At 38.2% G+C, this 25,821-nt stretch overlaps 1 protein-coding gene across 1 annotated transcript in view; it reads right to left on the bottom strand.

The window, feature by feature from the left end:
* Positions 1-272: 272 nt before the first annotated feature.
* The window catches only part of LOC127671249 (vomeronasal type-2 receptor 116-like), a gene marked incomplete at its 3' end in the record, with an annotated part of 32,195 nt that continues 6,646 nt past the window's right edge, over positions 273-25,821 (bottom strand). Inside the window, exons 2-7 of the mRNA XM_052165985.1 lie at positions 21,551-21,827; positions 20,358-21,164; positions 19,362-19,586; positions 9,583-9,706; positions 3,629-4,520; positions 273-294 (exon numbers count right to left, since the gene is read on the bottom strand). Of these exons, the coding sequence (XP_052021945.1) occupies positions 273-294; positions 3,629-4,520; positions 9,583-9,706; positions 19,362-19,586; positions 20,358-21,164; positions 21,551-21,827 (2,347 nt within the window). The remainder of the gene's footprint in view (positions 295-3,628; positions 4,521-9,582; positions 9,707-19,361; positions 19,587-20,357; positions 21,165-21,550; positions 21,828-25,821) is intronic.

Genomic DNA, 25,821 nt, shown 5'->3' on the forward strand with positions numbered 1-25,821 from the left:
TGAAGTTTCCCTCCTTGTATTGGTGTTTTCCTCCTATTATCCTTTTTAGGGCTGGGTTTGTGGATAGATATTGGGTAAACTTGGTTTTGTCGTGAAATATCTTAGTTTCTCCATCTATGGTGATTGAGAGTTTTGCTGGATATAGTAGTTTTGGTTGGCATTTGTGTTCTCTTAGAGTCTGCATGAGATCTGCCCAGGACCTTCTAGCCTTCATAGTCTCAGGTGAAAAGTCTGCTGTGATTCTGATAGGTCTTCCTTTATATGTTACTTGGCCTTTTTCTCTTACTGAATTTAGTATTCTTTCTTTGTTTAGAACATTTGGTGTTTTGATTATTATGTGGCGGGAAGTATTTCTGTTCTGGTCCAGTCTGTTTGGAGTTCTGTAGGCTTCTTCTATAATCATGGGCATCTCTCTCTTTAGGTTAGGGAAGTTTTCTTCCATAATTTTATTGAAGATATTTGCTGGCCCTTTAAGTTGTAAATCTACACTCTCATCTATGCCTATAATCCTTAGGTTTGGTCTTCTCATTGTGTCCTGGATTTCCTGGATATTTTGGGTTACAAGCTTTTTGCATTTTGCATTTTCTTTAACTGTTGAGTCCATGGTTTCTATGGAATCTTCAGCATCTGAGATTCTTTCTTCTATCTCTTGTATTCTGTTGTTGATATTTGCATCTCTGTCCCCTGATTTCTTCCCAAGGCTTTCTATTTCCAAGGTTGTCTCCCTTTGAGTTTTCTTAGTTGTTTCTACTTCTGATTTTAGATCCTGGATGGTTTTGCTTAGCTCCTTCACTTGCTTGTTTGTGCTTTCCTGTAATTCTTTAAGAGATTTTTGTGTTTCCTCTTTCATGACCTCAGCCTGTTGACCAAAGTTCTCCTGTATTTCTTTAAGAGATTTTTGTGTTTCGTCTTTCATGACCTCAGCCTGTTGACCAAAGTTCTCCTGTATTTCTTTAAGTGTTTTTTGCATTTCCTCCTTGTTGGCTTTTGTATTCTCCTGGATTTCTTTCAATGATTTTTGTGTTTCCCTTGGAAGGGCTTCTAACTTTTGATCCGTTTTCTCCTGAATTTCTTTAAGTATGTCCTTCATGTGTTCCTGTACCAGCATCATGACCAGTGATTTTAAATCCAGATCTTGTTTTACTGGTGTGATGGGGTATCCAGGACACGTTGGTAGAGGAGAATTGGGTTCAGAGGTTGCCATATTGCCTTGATTTCTGTTAGTGACGTTCCTGCATTTGCCTTTTGTCATCTAGTTCTCACTGGTGTTAGTTTGTCTTGTCAGTGCTGGACTCACCAGTGCAAGCTGCCCCTTCCCAGTTGGCCTCTGGTGCACAGCTTACCTCCTGCACTGCTTTTAGAGAGGGTGCTGCTGCCCAGGCTGTTCAAATCCCAAAGCAGGCACCCGAAGGCTCCCGCTGGGGCCCGCTGGATTCACTGGAGCACACTGACTTCTTCCAGCTGGCCGCCCGGAAGCCCAGCTAGCCTATTGCAGGACTTGGAGATGTGGTGCTGCCGCCCAGGCTGATCTGGATCCGGAAGCGGAGAGAGTAGAGCTGAGGGCTTCCGCCTGAGGCATTGCCCCACATTGTGTCTGTGGACCAGATGGAGCCTGTGTGCACCCCCAGGGAGTGCCAACGGTGTATGCTGCTGTGACCTCCCCTGTGTTCTGCTCACTCCGCTGGGCAGCCGATCCGCCAACCGGGCTGGCGCACACAAGGTTAGCCTGGCCGCCCAGTCCCTGAGTCCATGAAAAAGCCTGGGAGGCCAAGGTCCAAGCAAAGTTCCCCTAGGGCTATGACTGTTAATTGGGTCTGCCAGGTGACTAGAATGGTGGTCGTGCGCACCCGCGCTCCCTGAAAGTGCCGGGAGAGTCTGCTGTGCTAACAACCTCCTGGGCCGGTTGACTCACAGATGGCCCACCAAGCCGCCCAGTTCTTGGGGTCAGTCCTGTGCCTTTTGGGGCCTAGACCCCTGCTTTGTTAGCCTCAGGCTATGCCTGTTACAGGTCTGCCCGCCAGAGCTCTCTGTCGTCCTACAGGCAAAATGGCGGCGCGCACGCAGGCCTGGACAAAAAACCTCCTGGCTGGGTTGGCACCCCTATGGCCCCCCGACCAGCCCAGGGCCTGGGTGCAGGCCAACGCCCGTTGGGCTCAGACCATCGCGGTGTCTGCCTCGGTTTGTGTACCTCAGTCTGTCCGATCCCTGGAGTCCAGAACCAAGATGGATGCACCTCTCCTGACTGTTGGGAGGCCGAGTTCTGAAGTGGCTTCCATGCAGGAAAGGCACGGCACAACTGCAGCTGCTTGCCGCCCGGCTGGTCAGCAAAGGTCAGTGGCCGTGGGCGCAGGGCCTAACTGGACCCTGTGTCGCCTTGGTTCCACTGCTGATGGCCCTTCACCTGGACCAGCCACTGCTGCACTGCCGCCGCCGCCGCCGCCGCCGCCCGAATTCATTGTTTTTAATGGCTGAATAGTACTCCATTGTGTATATATACCACATTTTCTGTATCCATTCCTCCATTGAGGGAAATCTGGGTTCCTTCCAGGTTCTTATAAGTAAGGCTGCTATGAATATAGTGGAGCATGTATCCTTATTACATACTGGGAATTCCTCTGGGTATATGCCCAGGAGTATTATGGTGTAGTATTCTGGTAATATCATGCCTAGTTTTCTGAGGAACCACCAGACTGATTTCCAGACTGGTTTTACGATCTTGCAAACCCACCAGCAGTGGAGGAGTATTCCTCTTTCTCCACATCCTCACCAGGACCTGTTATCTCCTGAGATTTTGATCTTAGCCATTCTGGCTGTGTGTTGTGTTTTTCAACTACAACACAAGACATGACCCATCTCTGAATGTGGATGGCATGACCACTATAACTACACTGTAGAAAACTGATTTTCTCTTGTCAACAGATATGAATAGAAAAATATCTGTTTAGGGACAGGGCTTGGAGTCCATGTCCACTTGCACAACTAGGATATTTTATGGCTTGTACCTGGGCATATATTATTCATGCTTCCAAAATCTCAGAAATCCTTCTGAGTCTTCAGCTTCAAAAGCACTGGTGACACAGTTCTCTGACACTCTGCAATGCATCCTCCATAGCAAGACTCAAACACTACTCTGTTTGCCCTAGTAAAACCTGTTTTGTCATCTCAAGTTCTAAGAGCTAAGAGACACTCCTTCCACTTGGTGTAATGGCCATTTACTTACAGTACAGGGGGCAATGTCTGAGTCATTTAGCTCAGCTGAGTCTAATTAATACCCAGCTGTGGAACTGAGCATCTCCTTGTACAGGAGAATGAATGCTTTCTCTAGAACGGGAATATCTTGAGGGCCAATGGATTATAAAGCTTGTTGTGAGAATATGTTTTCAAGAAATAGAAGGTATAATGTACAATCTGACCCACATGTCCACAAAATGTGAGGTAAACAAGAAAGACATAAAAGAACATGCTAAACTGCATGGGGGAAATATCAAAACGACTCAAGGCTACAAAAGTATTACAGGAAAGTAATTAAATCTAAAAATGGAAGAGGTAGTTATTCACAGGAAAATAAATATAGGTATCTAAAGTATAATTTTAAAATGTAACACTATGCAAGTTTTAATATCGTAATTTATTCCTATAATTTTGAAGATAGTTTGAATCTGGCCTTATCAAAATAACATAACACTTTGGAACAAAGATGCAGACTAAAAGCCCTGCACTGGAAGCCAAAATGGAGAAGACCTCCACAGCCACCATGTCCTTCCCTTTGGTGCTATGGTAGACAGGAAGGAAGGTGACCCACACACTGCAGAACACCAGCATGCTGAAGGTTAGGAATTTGGCTTCGTTGAATCTATCAGGCAGATTCCTGGCCAAGAAAGCCACAGTGAAGCTACCCAGAGCCAAGGATCCCAAATATGACAGCACAAGGTGGAATGCAATGACTGAGCCTTTGTTGCACACAATGGTGATCTGCCCATGTTCAGACTGTGTATCTGTATCAATAAAAGGAGGTGATACTGCTAGCCAGATTCCACAGAGAACAAGTTGGATCAGGGTACAGAGGGGAATGACAAAGTTAGGTGCCCCTGATATCAACATTGATCTCATTCTTCTTCTTGGAGTGGTAATCTTGAAAGCCAGAACCACAGTAATTGTCTTGGCCAAGACAGTAGATAAAGCCACTGTGAAAAAGACACCAAATGTGATCTGCTGCAGGATGCAGGTACCCATGTTAGGATGCCCAATAAAAAGCAATGAGCAGAGGAAACAGAGTGTGATGGAGATTAGTAAGATGTAACTGAGATGGCGGTTGTTGGCCTTCACAATGGGAGTGTCACTGTATTTCACAAAAGTACCAAATACAAGACTTGCAAGTACAGAGAAACACATGGACATGCAAGCAAGAGCCATTCCCAGTGGGTCTTCATAGGCCAGATAGGAGAGATGTCTTTTCAGGCAGTGTGTGTGTTTTGTGTTGGCATACTCATCAGGTAGACAGCTCACACACTGTTCCAGATCTGCTGGAGAACATTAACAAGAAACCTTAAGAAAATTTCCTCATTATACATTCGATCATTTAGTATCTGTATTAATCAGAGGATATCACAATAAACATTTAGTTGTTCAGCAACAACTCTCTTATTTGATGTTGTAGGGAACAGTAAGATCATGATGCTCTGGAGCAGTTTGTCCCTGGTAGTGTAACATACCACTTTCAAGATAAAGAGAAGACACTTACTTATAAGTATTATCTCTGATATTGATAAAAGTTTTTAAAAATCATAATTTAAAAGATCACAAATTGGTGAATTTCTTGGACATTAAATGTTGAAATGTATAATCTTTCTGATTTTTATTTTAAAGTTTTGAAACTGGTACATCATGAGTACTTATGAAGCTAGAATAACTTCATTTTTTGTTATGGTATGACAAAAACTATAAGACACCAAAAGGAGGTTACATGGGGTTGTTTGAATGAGAATGACACACATGGGGTCATATTTATCTGCTTGTTATTTATTATTTATTATTATTATTTATTGAGTACCAAAATTTGAAAGGGCTAGAAGCTGTGTTCTACTTGAATAAAGTGGGCCAATAAGCATAGGGTATGAAATTTTAAAACCTCCAACAATCCAATGTTTTTTTTTTAAATCCTGCTGCCTGAAGATGCTGTATAAAACTCTCAGTTACCACTCTAGAAACATGCCTTCTCTAAAAACATCAGCATACTCAACTGCCCAATACATAGACACAGGCTGAGAGGCTGGGTTATGTAAAGAGGTTCCATCATTCTGTTTCATACAAGAAACATACTTAAAAAACAAAGACAAAAATATGTCAATTTTGAGTTGTATATTTTAAAATAAATTTCATTTGTTTGATTTTTTTTAAAAAAAGCTTAAAAAGGGAGTGAATTCCAGAAAAATTGGCTCAGCAGTAAACAGCATTCATTGACAGCTCCTCCAGAGGACCAGGGTTCAATCCCAGATGCATTTTGGGAGTTCACATATTCCTTTAATTCCTATTACAGTGGATCTGATATACTCACATAGACATACATGCAGGCAAAACAATAATGAGCATAAAATACAATAATTATATATTTTAAATTGAAAATAATGAAAAAGAAAAATAAATAATGAATAAATAAAGTTTTGAAGAGATCAGAAATTCATGGCACATGTGTAAACATAATAAAAAATATTACACACTGAGACAATGGGCAGCATCAAATTGAATGGAGAGAATGGTGAAGCAATCACATTAAAATCAGGGGCAAGACAAGGATGCTCACTATCTCTCTCCCTAACTTTGAAATATACTATATGAAATTATTGCTAGAACAGTCAGACAACAAATGGAGATCAATGGGATAAAAATTGGAAAGGAAGAAGCCAAGGTATTACTATTTGCAGAAATTATCATATGTATAAGGGATCCCCAAAATTCTACAAGAGAACTTCTAAAGCTAACGAACAACTTCAACAAAGTGGTGGATATAAAATTACTCTCAAACCAGTCAGTAGCCTTCCTTTGTAGAAATGCTTAGTTGCTGAGAATGAAATTAGAGAAACAAAACCAGTAACAGTAGCCTGGTTCCTGAGCAGTAGGATTAACAATGAAAATAACCATGTGACCAAAGGCAATCTGCAGGTTCAATGCAATTCCCACCAAAATTCCAACACAACTCCTCAAAGGCATGGAAAGAGCAATGCTCAACTTCATATAGAAAATAAAAGTTGCAGGATAATCTCAACAATTCTGCAAAATAAAAGAACTTCTGGGGTGATCACCTTCCCTGGCTTGCAAGGGTACTACAGATAAATAGTGATAAAGATCACATGCTACTGAAACAGAGACAGTCAGGTCAATGTATGGCATAGAATCAAAGACCCAGAAATAAATCCCCACAGGAATATACACTTGATCTTTGACAAAGAAATCAAAACAGTAAAATGGAAAAAGAAAACATCTTCAAAAAGTAGTGCTGGTCTAACTTGTGATTCACATGTAGAAAATTGGAAATCAATCCATATTTATCATCCTGCACATAACTCAAGTCCAAATGTGTCAACGACCAGAACATAAAACCAGAAACACTAAATCTAATGGAAGAGAAAGTGAAGAAATAGCCTTGAACACATTATTGGCACAGGAGAAATTTTCCTGAACAGAACACCAATGTCTCAGAGTCTAAGTTCAATACTTAATAAGTGGGACTTCATAAAAAACCGGAAAGACTTTGATAAGGCAAAGGATATCATCAATGGGAGAAAAGGACATCCTGCATATTGGGAAAAGATCTTCCCCTGAACAAGGGTTATTATCCAAAAAATACAAAGAACTCAAAAATTTAGACTCCAGAGAACCAAATAACCCTATTAATATTGGGTTGCAGGCCTCAATAGAATTTTCAAGACAGGCGTCTTGAATGGCTGAGAAGCTCTTACAGAAATGTTCAGTATGCTAATCCATCAGGGTAATGCAGCCCAAAAGAACTCTGAGATTTCACTTTACAGCAACCAGAATGGCTAAGATCAAAAACTCAAGTGACAGCACATGCAGGCCCCAGATATGGAGAAAAGTGAACACTCCTGCAAACCTGTACAATTGCTCTAAAAAACAACTTTATGGTTCTTTAAAAAGTTGGAAATAGTTCAACCTGAAGACACAACTATACCACTTCTGGACACATACCCAAAAAGATGCTCTAGCACAGATAGCACAGGACCAGAAGGTTTTAGTGCAGAATTCTAGTAGACCTTCAACAAAAAACTAATATGAACAGTCTTCGAAATATTCCACAAAAAATACAGAGAAGAAACACTACACAACTCATTCTACCAAGTCACAATTATGCTGATACCAAAACCATATGAAGATCTAACAAAGAAAAAGAACTTCAGAACAATTTCACTTTTGAATATATCTGTGCAAAAATACTCAAAAAAATTCATGCCAAATAAATCCAAGAGCACATCAATACAATCAATCACCACAATCCTGTAGGCTTCATCCCAGGGATGCAAGAATGGTTCAACATATGGAAATCCATCAATTTAATACACTACATAAATAGACTCAATGAAAAAACACATGGTCATTTCATTAGATGCTGAAAAGCCATTTGACAAAATTCAGCATCCCTTCATGTTAAAAGTCTTGGAAAGATCAGGAATTCAACACCCATATCTAAAAATAGTAAAAGCAATATACAGCAAACCAATAGCCAACATCAAACTAAGTAGAGAGAAACTTGAAGCAATGCCACTAAAATCAGGGAATAGCTGCCCTCTTTCTCCATATCTATTCAATATAGTACTTCAAGTTAAGGCTAGAACAATTAGGCAACAAAAGGAGGTCAAAGTGATACAGATTGGAAAGGAAGAAATCAAAGTATCACTATTTGCAGATGATATGATAGAACACTTAAGTGACTCCAAAAACTTTACCAGAGAAATTCTACAGCTGATTAGCAACTTCAGCAAAGTGGCTGGCTATAAAATTATCTCAAACAAATCAGTAGTATTCCTATACTCAAAAGATAAACAGGCTGAGATAGAGAATAGGGAAATGATACCCTTTACAATTGTTTCAAACAATATGAAGTATATTGGTGTGACTCTAAGCAAACAAGTGAAACATCTGTATGACAAGAACTTCAAGCCTCTGAAGAAAGAAATTGAAGAAGCCCTCAGAAGATAGAAAGACCTCCAAACTTGTGATTGGCAGGATTAATATAATAAAAACAGCCATCTTGCCACAAACAGTCTACAGTCAATGCAATCCCCATCAAAATCCCAACTTACTTCTTCATAGAGTTAGAAAGAGCAATTCTCAACATCATGTGGAATAACAAAAAAACAGGATATAAGAACTGGCAGAATCAGAATCCTGGGTCTCAAGCAGAACTACAGAGCAAAAGTGGTAAAAAGTGAATGGTCATGGTACAGTGACAGGCAGGCAGATCAATGGAATAGACTGAAGACCCAAAAATGAACCCACACAGCTAGGGTTACTTGATCTTTGACAAAAGAAACTAAAAACATCCAGTGGAAAAAGACAGCCTTTCACATGGTGCTGGTGCAACTGACAGCATGCAGAAGAATGCAAATCAATCCATTCTTATCCTCTTGTATTAAATTTATTCTTAATTAATGTATATATAGTGTATCTCTATAGTGTCCTTTTGCTACTAATCTGAGAACAGAGGAGACATATATAACAGTTTCAAGCAGGGTTAATAGTTGGTGCTGAATAGAGAATTGGAAGGGGATGTAGTTACCTTTCAACTAAAATATACTTAGGTGAATTATTATGTGCATGATTGCATGATTGTACTGTGGTTGATTTTTGCATGTCAATATCGGAACACATATATTTTTTGCATATATTTGACATTCAGAAGACAATCATCAAATCAGATGTATTTCCTCAGTTTCCACTAGTTGAGGGAAACCCTTTTATTGTTCTCAACTATGTATTCCAAGCTATATGTGAAGCAACAAAATACATCTTACAAATCTTTCCTCTATCTCTCAATAGGTCACAGAATAACACTACCACATCTTTGTGTGAATTTTTGATTTTATACTCTTACCCTAATTCTGTCATAGTAAGTGCTGCTATTCTCCAAGGAGCTCACATCTTAAATACATTTCATTAAATAATAACAAGAGCCTGAGCCTCTGGTCTCTCTCAGGAACCAATTTGGTTTTTAGGATAACAAGACAGTGTACTGTTCATGTTGTCAATTTAAATTGTGCACAGAGTCAAGGACAAGTAGACATATGTATAGCAATACTACATACAAATTTTTCTGACAGAATAATAGCTAAAATATTTCCATTAAATATTCTTTGGAAAATATAAACTGTGTAACCAACATAATATGAACAAAATGTGTGTTTATGGCGGACAGTGCATTTCCTTCCAGGCTTCAGAATATTGTTGATATAAGTAAAATGATTATATTGAAACACGTGTCTTATATCTCCAGTTTCTTTCAGACTCATTTAAATTTCTATTTTGTAAAAGAGAAGATATCAACAAATTATTCTGCACACAAACACATACCTGTGTCATTGGATACCTCATTCTCTGGGCACTGAACACAATTAAAGCAGCAGTCTGGTGTCTGTTCCTGATGAAATCTCCTGAATCCAGGGGTACAGATCACACTGCATGTAGAGGTGGGAACCTGATGTAAATAAAATATGTATTGGTACTTATGATGTCTTTAAATTCTTGGCCCAGGGAATAGCAGTATTAGAAGGTGAGGCCTTGTGGGAGTAGGTGTGGCCTTGCTGGAGGAAGTGTGTCATTGTGGGCATGGGCTTTACGACCTTCATCCTAGCTCCCAGGAAGCCAGTCTTCTCCTGTTTGCCTTCGGCACAAGATGAAAAATTCTTAGCTCTTCCTACATCATGCCTGACTGGATGCTGTGATGCTTTCCCCCTTGATAATAATGAGTTGAACCTCTGAACCTGTAAGTCAGCCCCAATTAAATGTTTTTCTTAAAAGAGTTGCCTTAGTAATGGTGACTGTCCAGAGCATCAAAATAATAATTAAGAGTAAAATTTGTGTGATAATAATCTTCTAGTTTCATGCATTATTTGCCAAATTCAGGTCTCTGAGCATTTCGTATAAACCTGCAATTAAATTAAAGGCCATAAAATAGTATGAAAGTACTTTCACATCCCAAGTATAAATGTTTGGATGAAGAGATTAAAATTCGTTTCTTATTACATTCAAATAATTCACACAGATTACTTAGTAGAAAAATTTTATGTTTGAAAAGTTTAGAAATCAAAAAGGGGAAATGAACATTTGGTGAATAAAATGTGGGATGGAATAGTGAAGGGTTTGTTCAGTGTATAATCTTAGAGCAGGTGGTTAGAGACTCTTAGAGACATAATAAAATTAAAGTTACAATGAAAGACTAAGATATACAAAAATGTTTCACTAAAAAAAATTACATGGTGGCTACATCTTCCTTCTGGTCCACACCTCTACTTGCAATCAGGATTGGCACCATTCTCCACAGCCCACAGCTCTGCCTGCCCCTCAGGAGCTCTTCTCTCACAGGGAACAGCCAGGTGAGACAGGCATACCCCAATCCTCTGCCTGCCAGGAGTCCAGCAAACCCAGATCTCTTATGCCTACTCCATCTTTTCAGAACGCCACCTTTTTTCGGTCCATACTTTTACCTGCAATCTTCAACTAATACCTTACTGCCTAGGCCATAGCTCTGCCTGGGAGGCCTGCGCCCACCTGAGAAATCCAGTTCCATCTTCTATTCCACACTGCTACCTGAATAATAGAAGTATAATCGGGTAAAAAATTCTCAGTTCAAAGGCACATAAAATATCCTCAAAAATCATAGAAGGAAACACCACTTACCTAAAGAAATTGAAGGCTATAAACATAAAGAAACCTACAGAACACAAAATAGATTTGGCCAAAAAAAGAATCTCTTCAACCACATAATAACTAAAACACAAAATGTTAAGAATAAAAAGAGTGTATTAAAAGCAGCAAGGAAAGTGCAGTGTTGAAGTCACCCACAATTATTGTGTTAGGTGCAATGTGTGCTTTGAGTTTTAATAAAGTTTCTTTTATGAAAGAGGGTGCCCTTGCGTTTGGAGCATAGATGTTCAGGATTGAGAGTTCTTCTTGTTGTATTTTTCCTTTGACCAGCAAGAAGTGTCCTTCAGAGTCTCTTTTGATGACTTTGGATTGAAAGTCAATTTTATCTGATATTAAAATGGCTACTCCAGCTTGTTTCCTGAGACCATTTGCTTGTAAAATTGTCTTCCAGCCTTTTACTCTAAGGTAGTGTTTGTCTTTGACCCTGAGGTGTGTTTCCTGTAAGCAGCAAAATGTAGGGTCCTGTTTACGTATCCAGTCAGTTAGTCTTTGTCTTTTTATTGGGGCATTAAGTCCATTGATGTTAAGAGATATTAAGGAATAGTGATTGTTACTTCCTATCATTTTTGACGTTATTTTTTAAATTTGATTGCTTAACTTCTTTTGGGTTTGATGAAAGGTTACTATCTTGCTTTTTCCAGGGTGAAGTTTCCCTCCTTGTATTGGTGTTGTCCTCCTATTATCCTTTTTAGGGCTGGGTTTGTGGATAGATATTGGGTAAACTTGGTTTTCCATGAAATATCTTAATTTCTCCATCTATGGTGATTGAGAGTTTTGCTGGATATAGTAGTTTTGGTTGGCATTTGTGTTCTCTTAGTGTCTGCATGAGATCTGCCCAGGACCTTCTAGCCTTCATAGTCTCAGGTGAAAAGTCTGCTGTGATTCTGATAGGTCTTCCTTTATATGTTACTTGGCCTTTTTCTCTTACTGCCTTTCATATTCTTTCTTTGTTTAGAACATTTGGTGTTTTGATTATTATGTGTCGGGAAGTATTTCTGTTCTGGTCCAGTCTGTTTGGAGTTCTGTAGGCTTCTTGTATATTCATGGGAATCTCTCTCTTTAGGTTAGGGAAGTTTTCTTCCATAATTTTATTGAAGATATTTGCTGGCTCTTTAAGTTGTAAATCTTCACTCTCATCTATGCCTATAATCCTTAGGTTTGGTCTTCTCATTGTGTCCTGGATTTCCTGGATATTTTGGGTTACAAGCTTTTTGCATTTTGCATTTTCTTTAACTGTTGAGTCCATGGTTTCTATGGAATCTTCAGCATCTGAGATTCTTTCTTCTATTTCTTGTATTCTGTTGTTGATATTTGCATCTCTGTCCCCTGATTTCTTCCCAAGGCTTTCTATCTCCAAAGTTGTCTCCTTTTGAGTTTTCTTAGTTGTTTCTACTTTTGATTTTAGATCCTGGATGGTTTTGCTTAGCTCCTTCACTTGCTTGTCTGTGCTTTCCTGTAATTCTTTAAGAGATTTTTGTGTTTTCTCTTTCATGACCTCAGCCTGTTGACCAAAGTTCTCCTGTATTTCTTTAAGTGTTTTTTGCATTTCCTCCTTGTTGGCTTTTGTATTCTCTTGGATTTCTTTCAACGATGTTTGTGTTTCCTTTGCAAGGGCTTCTAACTTTTGATCCATTTTCTCCTGAATTTCTTTAAGTATGTCCTTCATGTGTTCCTGTACCAGACTCAGTGAAACAGTATTCGGCAAAACCAGAACGGGGAACTGGGAAGGGGTGGGAGGGAGGACAGGGGAAGAGAAGGGGGCTTACGGGACTTTCGGGGAGGGGGGGCTAGAAAAGGGGAAATCACTTGAAATGTAAATAAATTATATCGAATAAAAAAATTAAAAAAAAATGCTCAACTTCACTAGTCATCAGGGAAATGCAAATCAAAACAACCCTGAGAGTTCACCTTATACCAGTAAAATGGCTAAGATTAAAAACTCAGGAGACAGCAGGTGTTGCCAAGGATGTGGAGAAAGAGGAACACTCCTCCACTGCTGGTGGGGTTGCAAATTGGTACAACCACTCTGGAAATCATTCTGGTGGTTCCTCAGAAAACTGGGCACCTCACTTCCAGAAGATCCTGCTATACCACTCCTGGGCATATACCCAGAGGATTCCCCAGCATGTAATAAGGATATATGCTCCACTATGTTCATAGCAGCCCTATTTAAATAGCCAGAAGCTGGAAAGAACCCAGGTATCCCTCAACAGAAGAATGGATGCAAAAAATGTGGTACATCTACACAATGTAGTACTATTCAGCCATTAGAAACAATGAATTCATGAAATTCTTAGGCAAATGGATGGAGCTGGAGAACATCATACTAAGTGAGGTAACCCAGTCTCAAAAGATCAATCATGGTATGCACTCACTAATAAGTGGATACTAGCCTGGAAAACTGGAATACCCTAAACATAATCCACACATCAAATGAGGTACAAGAAGAAAGGAGGAGTGTCCCCTAGTTCTGGAAAGACTCAGTGTAGCAGTATAAGACAGAACCAGAACAGGAAAGTGGAAAGGGATGGGTGGGTGAGCAGAGGGAGGGAAGGGGGCTTATGTGACTTTCGGGGAGTAGGGGACCAGAAAAGGGGAAATCATTTGAAATGTAAATAAAAAATATATCGAATAAAATTTAAAAAAAATTAAAAAATGTGTGCTTAGGTTGATATGAAGCAAAATATCTCTACAGAAAATATACTTTTAAATAATTAAAAAAGAAAAATAAATAACTAAATGATTGATAGCTGTGTTCTCATTTAATTAACAGAAAAGTTTGGCCAAATGAGTTCAGCGTTAGCAAAAAAAAAAAAAGCAGCAAGTAAAAATGAAAAGTAAAATATGAAGGTAAACCTACTAGAATTACACCTGACTTCTCAACTGAGACTCTATACCAGAAGATTCTAGAGAGAGGTCTTGCAGACCGCAAGAGACCACAGATACATCAGTGTAATATACCAAGTAAAACTTTCAATCACCATGGATGGAGAAATGAAGATATTCTTGACAAAATCAAATGTAGGCAATTCTCTTTCTATTAACCCAACTGAACACAGGATGATGAAAGGAAAATACCAACACAAGAAAGGTAACTACACAAAAGAAACACAAAAAATTAATCATTTTGTAGCAAAACAACAATAAAGGAATAACAGACACACAGTACCACCATAAATATCAAGAGGAATTAAAAATCATTTATCATTAATATATCTCAACATCAATGGAAGTTAAGGCTTTCCACTCTCTCCCTTCCTGTTCAATATAGTACTCGAATTCCTAACCAGAGCAATTAGAAAACTAAAGGAAGTCAAAGGATTTTAGATTGGAAAGGGAGAAGTCAGAGTATCACTATTTGCAGATGATAGGATAGTATAACTAAATGAGCCCAAAAATTCCACCAGAGAACTCATAAACCTGATAAACAACTTCAGCAAAGTGGCTGGATATAAAATTAACTCAAACAAATCAGTATCCTTCCTATACTCAAAGGATACAGAGGCTAAGAAAGAAATTAAAGATGACACCATTTATAACAGTCACATATAATATAAAGTATCTTGGTGTGACTCTAACCAAGCAAGTGAAAGATCTGTATGACAAGAACTTCAATTCTCTGAAGAAAGAAATTGAAGATCTTCGAAGATGTTAATATCTCCCATGCTCATGTACTGGCAGGATTAATATAGTAAAAATGTCCATCTTGCCTAAAGCAATCTACAGATTCAATGCAATAACCATCAAAATTCCAACTCAATTCTTCATAGAGTTAGAAAGAGCAACTCTTAAATTCATCTGGAATAACAGAAAACTAAGGATACCAAAAATGATTCTCAACACTAAAAGTAGTTCTGGAAGAATCACCATCCCTGACCTCAAGCTCCACTACAAAGCAGTAGTGATAAAAGCTATATGGTATATGGTATTGGTACAGAGATAGGCAGGACGATCAATGCAATAGAATTGAAGACCCAGAAATGAACCCACATACCTATGGTCACTTGAACTTTGACAAAGGAGCAAAAACCCTCCAGTGGAAAAAAGACAGCATTTTCTACAAATGGTGCTGGTTCACCTAACACTCAACATGTAGAATGATGCAAATTTATCCATTCTTATCTACCTGTAAAAAGGTCACGTCCAAGTGGATCAAGGACATCCACATAAAGCTAGATATGCTGAATCTAATAGAAGAGAACGTGGGGAAGAGTTTGGAGTACATGGGCACAGGGGAAAAGTTCCTGATTAGAACAACAATAGCTTATGCTGTAAGATCAATAATTGACAAATGGGACCTCATAAAATTTCAAAGCTTCTGTAAGGCAAAGGACACTATCAACACAAAACAACAACCAAAAGATGATTGGGAAAAGATCTTTACCAATCCTACATGTGATAGATGTCTAATATCCAGTACAAAGAACTCAAGAAGTTAGACTCCAGAGAGCCAAATAACCCTATTAAAAGTGGGGTACAGAGCTAAACAAAGAACTTTCACCTGAAGAATTGATCTATAATTATTTCCTTGTACAAAGGTCAAGTTCCAGTGCAACAGGGACATGCACATAAAACCAGATATCTGTTCTGAATATAACAGAAGAGATAATGGGAATAGCCTCAAATTCATTGGCACAGAGGAACTTTTCCAGAACAGAACACCAATGGCTCAGACCTAAGATCAACAATTGACTAATAGCAGTTCATGGAAAAAAAGCTTTGGTAAAGCAAATGACACTGTCAGTAGGACAAAATGGCTGTCTGCTGATTGTGAAAAGATCTTCCCTAATTCTAAACCAGACAGAGGGCTAAAATGTAAATATATAAAGAACTCAAAAAGTTAGACACCAACAAACCAAATAACCTAATTAAAACATGGGATACAGAGCTAAACAGAGAATTCTCAACTGAGAATCTCTAATGGCCAAGAAGCACATAAGGATGTGCTCAACATCCTAAGTTATTGGGGAAATGCAAATCAAAACGGAAATTCTCCCTTACAACAATCTGAATGAATAAGTTTAAAAACTCAGATAATGGAAGATGCTGGCAACGATATGAAGGAGAAAAACTCCTCCATTTCTAGTGAGATTGCAAACTAATGCAACTATTATTGACGTTAACCTCAAGGTTCTCCAAAAAATTGAAAATAGTACTACCTTAAGACTCAGTTATACTACTCCTGGGCATATACCCAAAAGATGCTTCACCATGTCACAAGGACACATACTAAACTATGTCGGTAGCATCTTTATTTATAATGACTAGAAGCTGGAAACAACACTGATGGCCTTCAACCAAAGAACTGATACAGAAAATGTGGTATATTTACACAATGGAATACTACTCAGCTATCAAAAATGAACACTTCACAAATTTTGAAAACAAATGAATAAAACTAGAAAATATCGTCCTGAGTGAGGTAACCTAGACCCAAAATGTCATACATGGTATTTACTCACTGATAAGTGGATATTAGCCAAAATGTTCCAGGATTCAATTCACAGACCATATGAAGCTTAACAAGGAGGAAGGCTCAAGTGTGGATGCCTCAGTTCAACTTAGAAGGGGGAACAAAATCATCATGGGAAGTAGAGGGATGAGGGATCTTGGTGGGAGAGGTATGATAGGCAGAAGTGAAATTGAGGGCAGAATCATGTATACATGCAGACAGGAGAGAAGTACAGAGGGTCCTGAGAATCATAGAACTATACAGGAGTGTGGGATGGGAGATGGGGTATCAATTAGAAAGTCCCAGCAACCAGGGATGTGAGAGGATCCCAGGACCCAGTGGAGATGACATTAACCAAAATTCACAACAATGGGAATATGGAACCTGCAGATACCACCTCCAGTACATTGACAAGGCCCAGAATTGAGGAATTGGGCCACCCACCTAGCTCAAAATTTTTAATTCAGAACTGTTCCTGTCTAAAGGAAATGAAGGGACAAAAAAATGAAGCAAATACTGAATGAAAGACCATCCAGAGACCAGACCAAGTGGGGTCCATTACATGGGCAGGCACCAAACCCCAACACTATTGCTGATGCCATGATGTGCTTGCAGACAGGAGCTGGGCATGGCTGTTCTCTGGAAGGGTCGACCAGCACCTGATTAAGACAGATGTAGAAACTTATAGCCAACCATTGTACTGAGTCAATGGAAGAGTTAGGGTAACGACTAAAGGAATAGAATGGGATTATAACCTCATAGGAAGAACATTAGTATCACTGGACACCTCAGAACTCTCAGGAACTAAGCCATCAATGAAAGAGTCTATGTGGACTTGTCTATGACCCCACTACATATGTAGCAGAAGTCTGCCTTGTCTGTCCTCAGTGGGTTGTGATGTACTTGGACCTGTGGAGGCTTGATGCCCCAGAAAAGAGAGATGCTAGAGGGATATGTGGGAGTTGGTGGGGGAACACCCACTTAGAGGTGAATGGGAAGGGGTATGCGGTTGTGTGCTTATGGAGGAAGGACCGGGAAGGGGGCAACATTTGAAATGTAAATCAATAAAATAATAAAAATATAAAGAAAACATTGAACCAATTTTTGTGTGATATTTCTGCATGTTATATAATTATATTAATATTTTGAAACTATTTTTGCATATTTTAATGTTTTATTTATTTACATTTCAAATGTTATCCTTTTCCCTGGTTTTCTCTCCACAAATCCCCTATCCCATTCCCCCTCCCCCCAATTCTATGAGGGTGCTCACCCAGCCACTCCCACTTCACTCAAGTAGCATTCCCCTAAACTGGGGCATCAAGCCTTCCCAGGACCAAGGGCCTCCCCTCCCACTGATGCCACGGAAGGCCATCCTCTGCTACATATGCACCTGGAGCTATGGGTTCCGCCATGTGAACTCTTTGGTTGGTGATTTAGTCCCTGGGAGCTCTCAGGAGTCTGGTTGGTTGATACTGTTGTTTATGGCATTGCAAATTCCTTCATCTCCCTCATTCCTTCCCCTAACTCTTCCATTGGGGTTCCTATCCTCATTCTGATAGTAGGCTACAAGCCAACAACTGGAGCAAAGGCTGACTCTAAAGCTGCTGCCTATCCGAGGAATCCATTCCCAACAGGGCTGCCATATCTATCCTCAGTGGAAAAGAATGCCCATAACTGTGCAGAAACTGGACGCACCAGAGTGTGGGGGGTACCCAAGGGGTACCCACCCTCTCAGAGAAGAAGGGGATGGAGAATGGAATGACAAACACTACTGTGAGGTGGGGACCAGGTGGGAGGTCAGAGATTGCCATGAAAAGAGTAAAATAAGGACAGATATATAATTACAAATAATCTTGCTTAATAAGAAGAGCAATAGAGTGTGTACAAGAAAACAGAAAGTCAAATCCTATGCAGAATATATGAGTTTACTGTGGTCCGTAGAACCATGTAAGAATAGTTGGGAATATAAAAATAGTTACCCATATCTCCATCAGTGTCAAAATAGTTTAGGGTTATGTGGTTTGATAGCATCTTTTCTAATGCTATATACTGATAAGAAAAATGACTCTGGGTGTAGGAGTATACTTTTTATTTAGAGACTTTATTCCTTAAATCAATTCTAGTTTATTGAATGCTTAGCAACTAGTTGAAAGATTTCATTACATAGTGTAGTAAGAGTTCTCTAAGGAAACAGAACTGAATATATATGCTGTAATATATATTATATTAATATGCATTATATTATTAATTATATATTATATAACTAATTTATATTAATATAGTATAAATAATGCTTATATTATATATAATTGTATAGTATATAAATATAATTTATAGTATATTGTAGATATTTTATATATTTCCATTATATAAATATATAATATGCTATATTTTATAATATATTGTTAAATGCAGTTTTATTCATATATGTATACTATTTCATTTTATATCCCCTTACTGTTATTTTGCTAAATGTGTTTTACAGGTTTTACTTTGTGCCACCATAAGGCACTCCAGATTCATCTTAAATATTGTGTGCACTGGTCTTAAAATCAGTTCTTTCCCATGCCAAGCTGTTTGACTCAAAATACTCCAGGCATGCTCATTGCCTCTGAGGTGCCATTGCTTCAAGGTCCCCACAGCTGACAAAGCAAGCAAATATTATGACACTAGAGAGATGGTTCAATAGTTAAGAATACTTACTATTCTTACTACAAAATTTAATAGGCTAAACATCTTTATGGTATTTTCAAGTTTTTATACATGTTTTTGCCACCTGAGGTAATCCAAGGAAGTCAGAGCCCCTAGATCTCCAATAGCTAGATTTACAGCAATTTGTAAACGATCATATGTGGGTGCTTTACTCTGTCACAAGACATGAAGTTGTTCTCTACCACTAACCCATTACCCAGTGCCACAAAATTTTATAAAACAAACATGCAGAAAAGAATAAAAATTACAGTGTACACACCGGTGTTTCTCCCATGGCCCACTTCAAGTCTTCAGATATGTGCAATTGTTGATGCTTTGGGAAATAAGGGAAGTAACCTCCTATTTTCATCTTTAGTCCAAAGCCTTGAGGGAAATTCCAAATGTTGAAAATCTCATATTCTGCACACAGGTTTTCTCTTAGATTCATGTTCACCAGTTCTCCGACAGGATTAGTAAATACCCTCTTCTTCAGCAATGAAGCAATCTAAATGAGATGCATCATTAGATGATTACATATGCCAACTCACTAAGGCAAAGTGACACTGTGAATTCCAATAATTTATAATATATTACAGGAAAGCAACTGTATTGAAGGTGTCCTACCTAATGGAATACAAGATATTTCACAGGTTAAAAAAAAAGCAACTTTATATATATTTTATGACAGAAATTGACAGAAAAAATGTTTTTGAACTATTGAGTAACATAATGACAGAGATGTGAACATTTATTAATTACATGAAAAGAGTCAGAAGCCATAAAATTCAGAAAGAGTGGAGGTTCTAGGAGTTGTTAAAAGGAAGACAGGGTGTTTTAAAATCATGTAAATACAGCACAGATATAAAAATAAGTTTAATAAAAACAAAGTCCATATAATTGTGCATATAATTAATTGACATTTCATAAAATAATTATGCATGACCTTTACCAATGTGAATTCTATTTCTTAAGAAAAATGCTAGTTGTCACTTGAAGATTTTATGATAAAAATTCCAGTTACTATTTGAAATATTAAACTAATTTGGCAAAATATTGAGAAATATTCTGACAAAAGGAACTAATCTTCATATAAAAATGTTGTCATACATTGAATGTTAATGTTGTTCAATCTATTTATCCCCAAAGTTTACATTAGGGAGTTTTAAGTTATAGAAATCCTGGTATTGAGAGAAGCCTCTGCCAAATTTATAGCAGCATTTCTGGAGCCATTTAAAAATAACATAATTTAAGTATGATAGAAAGTAAGATACCTTACCTTTTGACAACCAGAGAATATTCCAATGGATTCTTCTGTTTCCTGAGACTCTACTTGTTGAAGAATGGCTTCATGGTAAGTGTGGGCCACAGCATACACAGCATTGTATAAATTGTAACCTTCTTCACTCAGGACCATATCAAAATTATGCTGGGATAACCATTCCAATGAAGTGTTGAAAGAATAATGATTCATTGAGCTATAGTTGGTATTGGAACCTGAACAATTAAAAGAATTCCACTTCTGTCTCATTTGAGAAATATCTACTGGGTATTTAGAAGTGTTCATTGTTTCCATAAAGTTTCTAAATTTAGATATCTCAACATGATGCTGTGCAAAAGTGACAGTGCCATGGAAGGCATCAAGGGTGAAATCTCTTTTACGTGTGATGACATCCCATTGTGAGGTGGTGACCCAGATTCTCTGTACACCTAAATATACCCATCTTCTGAAGCTGGCTTCTAGGGTAGAGTTCATTTCACCATAAATGATAACAACCTTTGCTGAAGATGTTATGATTCGAGTATCATATATTTCAGCCCTTGTCATGTATGTCTGCACGCTATCAGGGATCACATTCACAAAGGCTAAACAGACTCCATTTCTATGCATCTCTTTTCTTAAATCCAAGAGAAACTGAGTTCCCTGGTCATTATCCAAAATGAGCAGCCCTATCCAGTTCCATGTAAAATAAACCATTAAAGAGACCATGGCATGAGGTAAACATGTATCCTTGTGTGCTATCTGGTAGACATGGGGAAATCGGACATTGTCACTCAGGATAGGATGAAACGGTCCAAAGAAAATCTGAAGGATGAAGAACAGAGGAACCAATGTGAGTAATATGATTGGCTGGAAGTCCATTCTCAGCTATGAGTTATGTTACTTACCTTCCAGAACTCCTACAAAGGACGATAAGTTTACCCTGTAAATGTTCTGTATTATTCCTATTGGATTCTATATTATTTATCTGAATATAATATTTATCTGAATGTTCAATAAAACTTTTGCTTATTTTTCCAGTTCATTCATTCTCATGATATAAACTTTACTGTCCTGTCAATATCTGATTCCTTAGTACTTTAGAATATAAAGACAAGCACATCCAGACCCATGCTGCCAATTCGTTCTCTGTGGGAACCTGGGATTGGCACAGACCAACTGTTAACTCTTCTTTTCCCAGAGAGCCTCACCTTTGGAGAACTGGAAAAGAGTTCCAATTTTAAAGATGTAGTCCATGATGGTCCTGTAAGTCCTATGTCACATCCAGGCAAGTTACACACATAATTTGAAATTTTTTTATTTTTTTGTGGTAAATTTATTTCATCAATTATTTCCAATTTATCAAAACACATGTCAACAGGGAAGGTAAATATCAAAGACATGTTGGGTAAAAGGTAGGGGTTCCTGTTAATCTCATCAGTAGCAAAAAGCAGTATAAGAATAAACTCATATTTCCATGTTGGTATTCTAAAAAAAAAAAAAAAAAGCACAGTAGCATTATGGAAGATGTTGCAGACATGAAATATTCAAATCAATTGAAGTAATATTTACACTATATCCCCTAAATATTTCTTCTTAAATTCTATCAGCCATAATATAAAGGCATAGAAGAAGAGATCTTTAAAGCTGAAATTATTTTCAGAATTCATCAAAATAGATGACTCTTATATGAGATATTTTGAGTTAATGAAAATTCATAAAGTACTTGTTTGATCTCTGAATTCCATCCATGAACTAGAACACAACATAAGACATCCAGTTTGCTATATATTATTCTTTCAATTCTCATTCTAGAGAAAAATAAAAAAGTGTGACTTGAATCACAACTGTCTTTTCTTCAGAGATTAGTTTGATCATATATTCAAACTGCATGTATTCAAAACTCCATTCATATGAAAAGACTATTTGTAATTAGTTATGAGAATTTTGTAGTCAACAACATTTATTGGCCATATTAGCTGAAGTTCTGGTTGGGTACATATATATTTCAGAGTGGTTTCAAAAGAGGGTTTATTAGCACTATACATTACTAGTGCATTTGGTCCTTTTAATATTCTCCTGTCTGCAACTGAGATCTATAGGGAATCTCCATTTATCAAATCTGATCTTTGTTACTTTGGAAAAATTCCAAAGCCTTTTTCTTCTTTCCTGTTAACAAAAACATAGAGCCTCTCTTCCAAACAGCATATCCTTAATTCAGCAATCTGATGTCACAAAAAGTATGGATCGATTAAATCCAACACCCCCCCAGGCCATTTTTTTAGTCCTGAGCTATTTTGTCGTGTTTAAAAGTGAGTACACCATACTATTATAATCATTTCACTTATGAGTACCTTCATTTTGATAATATAAAACAATTAATATTATTTTTTGAGACAGAGTTCCTTTGCATAGGGCAGACTGACTTGAATTTGTTCTGTAGGTTAGGCAAGCCTCGAACTCTCAAGGAACCTACCTGTCCCTGCCTTTGTCTCCCAAGTATTCAGATCGAAGGCCTGGATTTATTTCCTTATTTATTTATTTATTTATTTATTTATTTATTTATTTATTTATTTAGGTATACATTTATTATCTATGTATGCTTTAAAATATTTATATCAATTTCCATTTCTTTCATCTTTTGGAAATTAAAATCTATGTAAATAAATATCCTACATCCTCTGTTCCCTTTCTATAAATTAATTTAATATTTTTCTCTTTATTTGACTTCATTCAAATTGTCTTTCATTTGTTGAGGGTTTTTGACTTGAACCATGTGCCATTTGCTAGACTGAACTGTCACCAGTTTCCACATGGGAGTCCACGTTCAAGGAAACCAGCTGCTTAAGGTAGCATTGACACCTTAATTCATGTTATTCTCTATAATTCTTTTGACTGCAGGGTGTATGAAGCCCCACTCTCTGCTCTCTGTGCAGAAGGACTTTGCCTGCTTCACTGCACAGCTAGGGCTTTCCACATTTGCAGGACTACAGCAACACATAGCAGCACCATGGAAGAGCCCAGGCTGGCTTTTGAGTCTGACAATTTGAAGCTTAAGAGTTCTGACATTTGCCAATCGGTTTGGGGTTGGAGACATAGCTGTATTTTAGTCTACTCTTCAACGCCAGTAATCACTTCCTGGAATCATGTGTACGAAACCAGCATACATAATATTCCCGGACTCTCCCTTACCACCTCACAAGATTTAGGAAAAACCCAACCTTTCAAATGAACTATTTCTCCCCATCTTCCTAGTCTTACAGAGACAGCACACATTTTAATTGGAGTATCTGAAAACAATTTTGTTAAATGTGAGTTCTTAATAGCTTAATAGCTTCAAGTGTAAATGTGAGTTCTTGCCCCCACAATGTTTTGGGAATTTGCTGTAGTTCATATTTAATATCAAGCTGGGGGGGTGGGTTCTATGCAGCCTTTGAACATTCAGTTCCCAGATGAAAGACACACACCTTTAGTTTTACAATAACTGTTTATACCACTAGAGCTGGGAGGATATCTATGCTCTAAACTGTTAGAATTTACTTTCCCATCAATAATCCTGTTCCATCTGGGCATATCTTAGATCCAAATGACTGGCACTCATGGTCAATTTCAGTCCCATGCCATGTAACATTGTCCTCTCAACACCTTCTCGCTATTCTTCTCATGATCTCTCTTTATGCCCCCAAACCCAGGAACTCAAATCTGGCCTATCTCTCTTCTGCTATAAGTATCCTTATTCACCAGTCAGGTCTAAATTAGGAGGCAGGGTTACCTAGAATCCCTTGGGTCTACTTTAGGATTATCTCATTCCTGTAGGACAACCAGGCCTTGGGAGCTAGTATTTAGCATCACAATACACTATTAGAAGACCAAATCTGAACAGAACTCCATGACAAATCAAGCCTCAGCAGATACCAGAAGTTCAAAAAAAAAAAAAAAAAAAAAACCCTTGCATCTTATCAGAACACCATGAATTAAAGGTGGACAGAAACAGCAGAAAGCACACAAACTCATGGAAATTAAATAACTTTATACTCATTGAAAAATTTATCAAGGAAAAATTAAATGAAAGAGTTTCAAAAATTCAATGAAAATTAAGGCACAAATACCCAAACTTATGGGAAAAAATGAAAGCACTGCTAAGAGAAAAGGTCACTAAATGCCTTCACAAAGAAATTAGACAGCTCTCATACTAGCAATTTAATAGAACAATTGAAATCTCTAGAAAAAAGAAGTGAACACACCAAGAAAGAGTAGACAGGGGTTTTCATCAGTCCCTGAGCTGACCCTCTGACACAAGGCCATACCCAAATATCCCCTGGAGAGAAGGAGTGCAGACAAGTCTGTGAACTGAGGAAAAACTACCACTGCTACTCAGAGGGACCCGCCAAGAACCATCAGGACACAGGAACCTAGGAGCAGCCTGGGACAGGAGACTTCCAGTTTCTGCCTACACCCAGAGCTGATCCTGTGTCACAGCACTAAACACACAAATACAATCATGGAACACCTGGCCTCCCAGGAGAACTGACACACCAACGAGCACAGGTAAGACCACCACTTCTCTTCAAATTCCTGGCCCAAGAGGCATCCTCCCAGAGCCATCAGAACACAGGTACCAAGAAACAGCTGAGGACAGGATCCTTCTGGTTTCTCTCTGAACCCCAGAGCTGACTCTGTACCACAGCACTTCATACTCAAATTCCTCTCAGAGATATCTGGTCTCCAAGGAGCACTGACACAGAGGCTTGCAAGAGGGACAAGCCACAGTCAGAGACAAGAAGAACAGCTAACACCAGAGATAACCAGATGGAGAGAGGGAAGGAGAAGTACCTACAGAATAGAAACCAAGGCTACTCAGCATCATCAGAACCAAGTTCTCACACCACAGTGATCCCTGGATACCCCAACACACCAGAAAAGCAAAACTCTGATTTAAAATCACATCTGATATAGGGGAATACTAGGACAGGGATGCAGAAGTGGGTGGGTTGGTGAGCCTTGGGAGGATGGATTGGATAGAGGTCTTTCAGTGGGGAAACAAGGAAAGGAATTTTTATTTAAAATGTAAATAAATAAAATAGCCAATGAAAAATAAATAAATAAAATCACATCTCATGATGCTGATAGAGGACTTTAAGAAGGACATAAATTATACCCTTAAAGAAATACATGAGAACACGGGTCACAGAAAGAGAAGCTCTTAAAGAGGAATCACAAAAATCCCTTAAAGAATTGAAGGAAAACAAAATGTACCAGGTAAAGGAATTGAACAAAACTATCCACAATCTAAAATTGGAAATAGAAACAATAAAGAAATACAAGCATCACCAACAGAATACAAGAGAGAGAAGAGAGAATCTCAGGCACAGAAGATACCATAGAAAACATGGGCAAAGCAGTCAAAGAAAATGCAAAATGCCAAAAGCTCCTAACCCAAAACATCCAGGAGATCCAGGACACAATGAGAAGATCAAACCTA

Source organism: Apodemus sylvaticus, chromosome 20 (assembly GCF_947179515.1).
Source record: "Apodemus sylvaticus chromosome 20, mApoSyl1.1, whole genome shotgun sequence".
Taxonomy (NCBI): Eukaryota; Metazoa; Chordata; class Mammalia; order Rodentia; family Muridae; genus Apodemus; species Apodemus sylvaticus.